The following is a 9,580-nucleotide window of genomic DNA, read 5'->3' as shown; positions in this document are numbered from 1 at the left end:
TACTAAGTCCCTTGCCGACTTTGATACTATTTCTAAGGCACCGTAGGGTCTGCTTGGAGACTACTTGGGAACAGGAGAAAATCAGTGCGCGCACGAATGTTATCCATAAAATTAAAAGTCAGTGTTGCCTTTTAAAAATCTGGGCAGTGTCGGGGCAATACTCAGGTCGAAAAAAAAACAATTAACGGAATATGTCTCACCTGTAAGGAGATTTCATTGAGTCAACTGGAATGTTGGTGACCTTGGTTCTTAACTAGGGCTGGGTATCGGTATAGTGTACCGGTACAAAACCGTTTTTTTCTTATTGGGCCGGTCCAGAAAAACCGCACCTGAAAAAAATAGGAGGACCGGATGTTGGACCTTTTAGAAAATTAACAGATTATTTGATTCGCACGAATTGGCGCTTGCAGATGGAAGAAAATAACAAGAGAAAAGCAGATTATAGTTTATAGTCATTTCTACAAAGTTTTACAGTCAATCCTACAGGTGCAGTTAGCGTTGTAGGATTTTAAAACGCCAGTGTGAGTCTAATACTACACCAAACTGATTTCTTTGTAAAATGTACCATTGGTATGATTCAGACTGAATCAGGTCCAGGTTCAGGTCCGGACCTGGACCTGATCCTCTGGACCTGAACCGGACCTGGACCTGAATTTTCTGTACCGGTACCCACCCCTATTCTTAACACACGACACTGCAGGACAAAATTAAAGGTCACATATTGTCCTTTGATATAGCAACTCCGTTTGGCTAGACATTTTCCAACACCACACAAACATAGCAAGACCGCTCTTGTCAATGATGGGACCCGAGGAATGGACTACGTTAGAGCTCGCCTCTGTCGGGTGAGATCTAATACTAGGCTACCAACAGAACTAAAAACGTGTCCAAGACGCCAAAACCCATCTTAAGGGAGTCTATAAGGTGCGTGTGCTCCTTGCTGGAACCACGGTAGACACTGACGTACCTCTCCTGTACTTCTCAGGGCCTGTATCACCTAACCCACACAAACTGCCACATTCTAAGCATGTCGCAACCGACTACAACAGAATAAAACATTGAAACGTTGTTTTATTTGCTTGCAAATGTTTTATTTCTAACTAGTATCACAGACAGGTTATATTTACATGAGAGCATTTCAACAAGAGCTACAAGTCTGTGCACTTGGTTAGTTCTTCATAATGGTGTCAGGACTTTGCATCTATCCTCCATCGTTTCCATGTATCTCGGGTAGGCACAATAAAGCTACTAAGAAATACTATTCAACTATAGACTCAAACCAGTGCCCAGTGCGCAAGAGCTATCTACCAACCAAAAATATCATCATTGCAATGTCTTATCAAAACCCTTTGGAATTGACTTTGGCAATCTACGACATTAATTCCGATATTTGCAATTCATGACAGACATCTCATTTTGTAGCTGTTATGTGCGATTTAAATTTACATTATCGTCGCAAACGTTTTGGGGAAACGAAAGAAATAGAAAATTGATACATGGATTTCTATATGACCTCTGATCTGAGCATTACATAACTCAGACCGAGGGTCTACTTGGACTGGGCTTCGTGGAATTGCACACAAGAAAACACGAGAAACTTACGACCATGGTTTCAAAGTTACTCAAGTCGAGTCCGAGATAAGATTATTTGAGTACCCTGTTCTGTTTATACTCCAATGACTTACATTCAGTAGAGTATACTCCAATTCGACTCAGAAAACGCGTGACTGTGTAAACTAGGCCACTGGCACTGTAGCCCTATAAAAATAATAATCTACACGTGTTGCCCAGAAGCACTTTACTTCTATGATGTGTTAATGATCAACAGAAATTGACTAGGTAGTCAATAGGTTGATAAGTCATTTATTGTTTATATAAGTAGCATAGAGTCAACTATATAGGTCAACTAAACTTCAAAGGTTGTTGCTTAGACAAGGCATTTAGATTACATCTAAATATAATAGGGAAGGTGTTGGAAGACACATATATAGATATGACAATTGTAGCAATGTTATTCTTGTACTCGTATAGGGCAACATACGTTCTAATCTAGTGTGATGTAGATGTTTAGATAGCCATAGGAAACTCCGTGTACGAGTACTTTTGTGGTGTCGATGAACTTATCAATATTAGGACGTATCTGAACTTCAAAAGATTTTCTTTGGATTTTCTTTGGATTATGAAATTATTATTGTGTTATTTATAGCATGTTTGTTAACGTATGATATTACCTTAGAACCTCTAGCAAGAACACACAAATGATTGGAATGAACATATCGTCAATTACACATTGGAAGTTTGTCTACAGTCACGATTTCAATCTACTATGTGGTCTATGGTACATTCGGAGATCTAGAGTTCAGGTTCATCGCGATCACCTGAGATGTAGCCCACCGTCCACAGGTAGAGCAACACCCGTGACGAACGCCGCCTTCTCCGAGCACAGGAACGCCACCACCCCGCCGACTTCGCGCGGAGACCCCCACCGCTTCATACCGAAGGAATTCACCCTACTCTCGATTAGATCCGCTCCATGTTCTTTAAGAACGGGCTCCCAGGCCTCTGTTTTGGTGTACCCAGGGATGACGACGTTGCAAGTGATCCTCCTGGGCGCCAGTTGCTTAGCGTAGTGCCGAACCAGGTACTCCATACTGGACTTGGAGATGCCAGGCATGATGTAGTTGAGCAAGGGGCTGCAAGAATTATTGCATCCAGGAGAGGACACACCGACGATGTAGCCTCGCTCGTCCTCCATACGGGTGACTGCCTTTTCCACGAGCCTGATGAAACATTTCGGGTACATGCCCTGGTAGTACTCGTACGCCTCCCAGCCCTGGAACCAGCTGCCGTTGGCGTCAGGTTTGCCGGGTGAGGTACCACCCAAGTAACCACCGGCGTTGTGGACGAGCGCAGTCAGCTTGCCGCCGTAGTTCTCGTCGATACAGGAGAAGTAAGCGTCCACCGTGGCTTCTTCTTCCGCCCCACCCCCCACCAGGAACACGCGAGTCTTGTACGTTTTCTCCAAGTTTTCTTTGGCGTCTTGAGCGCGTTCTTGGTTCTTTTGGTAGCCTAGAACGAGATCGTACCCGGCAGAGGCGAGCTCCTCGGCTATACCGTAGCCGATTCCTCGGGTCCCACCGGTGACGAGAGCGGTCTTGGAGTGCGACATGTTGGTGCGGTGTTGGAAGAATGATTGAAAGACTGGTCCGCGTACCACGAGATAGAAGTGGGCGTGGGTTTACTATGATCGTTCACAAGGTCGGGAGGACTCTATACATGACCTTTGGTATAGAGGCGAGGTCCGGGTACAAAGGTAGACAAAGGTTTTTGACCCCAAGCGTCATCTTTTATAAGTGGTCAAATATTTGAAGACAGAGGTGACGTAGCGAGTGACCGATTCCTCGAGGCCCTCCTCTGAAGGGCACGGTATTGCTTTGTGACAGTTTAGTGCAGTGCCGTTGAAACAATTGGAGTCGCCATGATTTTCGAAATGACCTTAAGTATACTGTTATAACGACGGTGACCTATGGTATAAATGTAATTAGTATATGACTATTAGTAGGTCACTTGATTACGTATGACTACGTATGATTGGTCAGAACACATTATGTTTATGATGCCGCCATGCCTAAAAGTTGCGCGTTCGGTTTTAAAAGCAAAATTTCTAGTTCAAGAGGACGTCTAGGCGTGTGGTTGTTGTATTCATTGTAACTACTTGTAGAGCTGTTTAGCTTAGTTCTTACATATATGGAAATGCTGGTGTGTTTGTGTCTGTGTGCATCTGTGTAGTTGTACGAGTAACGTTACTTCTAGATATTTGTGGTCAGCAGTCAGAAGCTCTGGGTTGACTGTGATGATAGTTGACATGTGGGTCGGTCATGGGAAGACGAAGGTCAAGGTCGACTATGGGCGCTCTGGTCTTTTCCTCCGTACTGCAGCAGAACTTCCAGTTGTTGTATCTTTTCTCATGGACATGGTGTGGTCTTTATGTTTCCAAATGTGACGTTAGACTTGAGGACAAATAAGGTGGTATCTCACTGCACTTGCGGCACAGGTGCGGCACTCTGGGGTTCGAAAGATTACTCAACGAATTTCAGAGATAAAGAACAAAACGCTTTGTGTATTTTATTGTTTTCTAAGTCATACTTTTACGTATTACGCAATATCTAAATTTTTTTTAAAAATCGGCACAGTGCCGCAGTGAACAAACTCCTCAGTGCAGCACTGGTGCCCGAAGTGCAGTGAGATACCACTTTTAGAGAATTGAGAACATATACTTACGTATTGTAGATTAACTGGAAAAAACTGACAGTCAAACGTTTATCTCCACTGATATGTTCTTGGCTGTCCACTTGCAAGGATTAGCCAACACACACAAGCGTTATTGAGGGAGGGGGGGTCTCACATAACAGCCTTTGTGTGAGTACGTGACAATGTGGCATTCTGGGTCATGAATCTCCCTAGTGGTATGACGAACCAAGAATGTCCTTGGACGGACAGACCGATCCTGACTGTCCATCAAAAACAAACAAACAAACAACCAATTAGCGGTTCAACCAATGGTAGCATGACAGCCAAGTATCGGTTCGACCAATGAGAGGGCGGCTGCATGTCTTTGCAGTTCTATATTTAGGCGTTAGGCGCAGGTGTCTGGGGCTAGGAAATCTGTCTCCTTGTCGGCCTTGACACTAAGATGAAGGAAACCAATAGCAACAACTCTACACTAACCTCGTCAGTATACCTTATCACCTAACGCTAGTTCACCTTTATCCGCGGGGTAACCTATATCCGTTGCGTCGCTAAACAGGGTATCCAGGGATGTCAAGTTGACGGACGATAGTTTCAAACTGTACTATTTTCTAAATATTGCAGTTTGAAACCACCATCTGTCGACTTGATATCCCTTAAATACATTGTTTTACAAAAAACGGATATAGGTTACCCTATGGATAAAGGTGATAAACCAACGTTATATTAACTCGCTCCAAGCCCTGACTCGTTCGTATTGCTGTTGATGGCATAATACTACACAATGTCATGTGTGATGGTATTTTCCGACACTGTCATGTGTGATCGTCTTTTTGCCATGAGAATAATTGTGTAGTTAAAGAGTCATCGTTAGTATGTCTATTTTCAACAAACCTTGCTGTTCTTCGCATGGATGACAGACTACCGATCTCATGAATATCCTTCTAAGGCTTAACATCGACTATCATAATTCCACCAGGTGCCATAATACCGCCACCTCAAAAAAAACGTTAGTATAGACCCCATTCACACTCAGAAAACCGATTCGAATAATAAAACATTTATCCGAATGAAAAAAATTTCTATCGGATCAAAAATGTGTTCACGCTGCTCTTCGGCAATCCGATAAGTGCGCCCTCAGTCTTATCTGAACTGAAAACATTAGTTGCGTTTCACAGACGTATAACTAAGATTGTCTTGCACACCGAATGTTAAATATCCTAAATGTAATACAATTCAGATCTTCAGGTGTTGAAGACAATCTTGAGAAGGCCTCTAGAACAACGTTTTTTGAGGTGGTGGTATACTGGCACTGGTGGAATTATGCGAATTCGGCTCGGTCGGACAGCTTTCGGGAGCGAAAAGAATTATAAACATCCACAAAATGTGAAAATAGGATTCATGCGCATGATTTGTGTATATTTCTAGGTATACATTTTAATTTGTCGTTTCTTAAAACATCCCTGCCGCGCCCTGGTTTGAAAATGTGACCTAAGTCTAACTCAGCCTCAGGGGGTCTGTTGTAGAATTTCATCAGGATATGTTGGCTAATGAAGCCGAAAAGTTGGCCAGTATAGGTCCTGGAAACAGTCTGGCCTCCAGGGTATATACTCATCTCTACACACGCAAAAGATGGCACTGTGGAACAGTGACGCCGTAATTCATGTCCTTGACCTCAGTTAGGCCTACGTCACATTTCCAAACCGGGGCCCGGCCGGGCTGTTTGAGAAAACGAAAAATAGAAATGTATACGTAAAAATATACGCAAATAATGCCTACGAATATTCTCTTTAAATCTTGTGTAATTTGGTGCCTTTTATATAATACTTTTCGTTCCCAAAAGCTGCCCGGCCGGGCCCCTTTGTGGAAATGTGACCCTAGCCTAAACCAGCCTTGTGTACATACAAAGCTTTTAGAATTTCTCATCCTGTATGGAGATGAACAAGGCTTTGCGACTTTTTCTGACGAAAATATTTCGGCGTTTGGTGCTGACTAAGATCTTGCTGATTATTACATAAGATGTCGTTGTCCAGCTTTGTGAGTTGTGTCCTGTTTACCTTAGTGACGGCACTTTTGCTTGCTTGGTAAGATTAGCGGTTGGTGCCTTGCAAGGTACCAGCCGTTCTTAACGGAGATTTTCTAAGATAAACATTTAAAGAAGCAACGTTACCGTTGACAACGGCAAAAAACGGCATGGTTTTCTCGTTATTCTACTTAACCCAACATTCTAACCTGCTTATTTCTGTGAGTTTTTGTTTGCGCTCGCAAACATGGACACGCTTCCTGCACAAGGTGTGGCGACAAGAGCGCCATAGGAGACTATAAAACGACGGCAAGGTGGAGGCTTTAGCGGCAGACCGTGAGGAGGTGTCGAGCAACGGTATTACTAATACTATTACTTCTAACGGCTGTTAGAAAAGGCTCGAGAACTCAGTCGGTGTTCATATCATCTGACCACGGTAAGATAATTCTTTTAAGTCTCGGTCTTGAAATCGATTACGGCTATTTATGCCGCATATAGCTTTATGTTAACACAGTTTGAGGTTTGCTTATTATTATATTAAGGCCGGCCTACGTCACATTTCCTACCCGGGGTCCTGGAACGTATGCGGAAACGAAGAATTACAGTTTATGAAAATAGATATGTCCCTGTCACATTGAAGAAAAATCGACTGGTCGACTATTTTGCGAGCTCTAAATGAGATGTTTAGCAGTACACGCCTTGGCTGGTGTTCTCTCCATCGTTGCGTGATTTCTAGAGATTGGGTGATGCACGCAGGTGCAAAATATGCTCAAGTCTTTGTCGATTTTTTACTTTGCAATATTCTGCCGATCAACAAATACCAGCTGATACAGGACGATCTAAGGCCGGGCAACTTTTAAACTGAAGGCATTTACAGCCAGGCGAATATCCAGACTTCGAAACAGCTGACTAGTTCGATACCCCAGGCCGGGAGGCGAGACTTTTTCTGACAATGATGAGATAATCCTGACTCTTCTTTCGAGCCGGCCACATACGATTTTCGTACGATCACATTCCGAGGGCATTTCGGGGCCGGTCGCGCCTGTGCATGCCGAACAAAATTCAGCCGTCTTTTTCGGGAAAGGCCGTGAGTAAATTATAAGATTGTCGTCGGCAGGTGCATGGTTTTGTCATCCGCGAAAGTTCTACAATGAAGATGACCGCGCGCTACGGTACCGTTTGAATTGTACACACGGAGGATGTTATATCTCAAAAGCGATGTTGAATATCGTAACCGAGTTTTTCCTGCATTTACCCAGACCCAATGCCACCATATTTGATAACTGAGCACCTCTGCACCGCTGTTATTTCTCTCTAGTAGTGATTGAATCAATTAAAAAAATGCTGCTGCTACCAAGAACATCATTGAAAAGCTTAAACAACATCTGCATGTGTCTTTGGTGCCTGTTGAGGCATTTCCACGGCACTACCCGCCTCTCTTCTTGCACGTTACAGAAGTTCTCGATTAATATAACTGACATCTTATTTTGCAATTTTATACCCGATGGCTAATTGCAAGTACATGATACATGGTAGAAACATAGGGAGCATACATGTGACAATGGTTAGCGAGAACATTAATATCATGGTTTCAATCTCATTCACAAGGTAGGCGATGGCTAGTATTTGAGAAAGCATTGTACTTTTTCTGTGAAAGGTTACGGTAAAGTAGCCTTGGTACCATCCTCCGTAGTAACCTCTGGCTCAACCTCTTCCCCTTCTAATTCCCCTGTTGCATTGTCGACTAGCGTCGGCCGTACTCCTTGATCGCTTGGCCGATTTCAAGATAGACAGTGGGTCGTGCGTATTTTTTTTACCTAAAGACCAATGTGAAGACCGTCCATTTCACATTACGCAAGGCTCTGGACAATGAACCTCCTACGACCTCATACACGCGGACGAGGTAAGACAAGACGTTCCTAGAAAAAAGGCAATGGATCCATCAATTTTCAATGTCTTGTGAATTTGCAAAACGATTAAAAAACGAGTGCACGGGCAGTATATAAATGATCATAGAAAAGGGAACTGTGTGATAACCCCACCCACATTGTACTACAGGAGCCACGTCAGTCACAATGTCAATGTCAGAAGTACACGCTAGTACGAAGAACAACATTTACAAACAAAAGGAAGCCGTACGCCAACCGATTTGCGGGCTCAGGTTTCGCGAGTATCGTCCAATTTTGAGGGTGAAAATCGATCGTGAATCGCCGAATTGACGCCTGAACAGCAAGCCAATGTCGACCGGTACTTCAGCGAGGAACGGACGACTTAAATACAGGCGACCTTTAGATAAGCACGCAAGCACGCGCCCAAAGCCAACACAGATGTCCTTGCCGAGAATCTGCCCGTGCCATGGTAGATCAACCTGTCTCGAACCCACCAACACAAGACACCTGCTCGGGGGGCCTAATGACAAACTCCCCAAAGAGACACATGTAGATGTTTCAAGTTATACGCAGTCTGAAACGGCAAGAGGCACTCAATGTATTGTCTAATTGATGATGTCATTGTTGATCCTGTGTTTCACTGTGGCGGGTCGGCAGGACGGCAAGATGGATCACCAAACCCCAATGGGCTGGAGGATGATGGTCCTGATGCTGATGCTGATGACACGTACATCTGTCGGTAAGACTACCTCATCTAACCATCTAGCCATGAGCGGTAGAAATCGTCATGACTTTGTACACTAGAGATGAATTGTGAGACGGCTCATTATATGATGTTTGCTTACATGATTCGGTAACATCTTTAAGCGGGCCGAACAACAACAAATACAAGATGTGTGTGTGTGTGTGGTGTGTGTGTGTGTGTGTGGGGGGTGTATCAGGAGGCGAGGTCTTTAAGTATTATTCCAACTCTTTTTAATCAACCAAAACTACAATTAACATAAGGCATGGGCTTTCCTCTTTTCTTGTCCCTTTGCCTGTGTGCCATCCTCCGTAGTGACCGCTGGTTCAATCCTTTCGCTTACTCCGTACGTGGTTAGCAAGCGGTCACTTCGGAGGATGACACCCAGGCCATGTCTCCCTGCAAGGGAGAGTTCCCTCCGTCAATCGTGGGTACGTCTAAATCATCATCACAAATCAGTGACTCCGTCAAAGGGCGCATCTAGCTTCCCAATCCGCCATCACTTGATTACATATACATATCTTATGGTAACGAGCATACGCCCTACTCGTTTAGGGCCGAGGCAAAAAAAAACTGACTAGTCCTAATACCTAGTCCTCACATTAGGCGCGATTCGATCGGACGACGAGCCTGCGAGCTCTAAATTACGAGGAGGCATGACCCTGACGGGAAGGGGGG

The 9,580-nt window shown here is 44.0% G+C and overlaps 3 protein-coding genes across 4 annotated transcripts in view; 2 read left to right on the top strand and 1 right to left on the bottom strand.

The window, feature by feature from the left end:
• LOC118426997 (hydroxynaphthalene reductase-like protein Arp2) overlaps nucleotides 1–1,642 on the top strand; it is a 2,381-nt gene extending 739 nt beyond the window's left edge. Inside the window, exon 2 of the mRNA XM_035836632.1 lies at nucleotides 1,541–1,642. Coding sequence (XP_035692525.1) covers nucleotides 1,541–1,642 — 102 coding nt within the window. The remainder of the gene's footprint in view (nucleotides 1–1,540) is intronic.
• On the bottom strand, nucleotides 1,473–3,391 carry LOC118427534 (uncharacterized oxidoreductase YmfI-like). The gene has a single exon (XM_035837372.1). It carries the CDS (start codon nucleotides 3,167–3,169, stop codon nucleotides 2,375–2,377), a length of 795 nt encoding a protein of 264 aa, XP_035693265.1. The 5' UTR covers nucleotides 3,170–3,391; the 3' UTR covers nucleotides 1,473–2,374.
• Nucleotides 3,392–6,458: 3,067 nt separating this feature from the next.
• The window catches only part of LOC118427240 (C-type lectin lectoxin-Thr1-like), a 6,865-nt gene continuing 3,743 nt past the window's right edge, over nucleotides 6,459–9,580 (top strand). Inside the window, exons 1-2 of one of the 2 annotated variants that reach the window (XM_035836895.1) lie at nucleotides 6,459–6,707; nucleotides 8,818–8,899. In XM_035836895.1, coding sequence (XP_035692788.1) covers nucleotides 8,827–8,899 — 73 coding nt within the window. In that variant the 5' untranslated portion in view covers nucleotides 6,459–6,707; nucleotides 8,818–8,826. Of the gene's footprint in view, nucleotides 6,708–8,038; nucleotides 8,900–9,580 lie in introns of those variants that run through there. The other variant, XM_035836894.1, reaches the window with a different exon arrangement.

This window comes from Branchiostoma floridae, chromosome 12, assembly GCF_000003815.2.
Source record: "Branchiostoma floridae strain S238N-H82 chromosome 12, Bfl_VNyyK, whole genome shotgun sequence".
Lineage (NCBI taxonomy): Eukaryota > Metazoa > Chordata > Leptocardii > Amphioxiformes > Branchiostomatidae > Branchiostoma > Branchiostoma floridae.
The sequence above is the reverse complement of the archived record's forward strand: the minus strand, read 5'-3'. Positions and strand labels throughout refer to the sequence as shown.

Coding starts and splice junctions, on each gene's coding strand:
- LOC118427534 (XM_035837372.1), bottom strand. CDS start 3,169: ATGTCGCACTCCAAGACCGCTCTCGTCACCGGTGGGACCCGAGGAATC.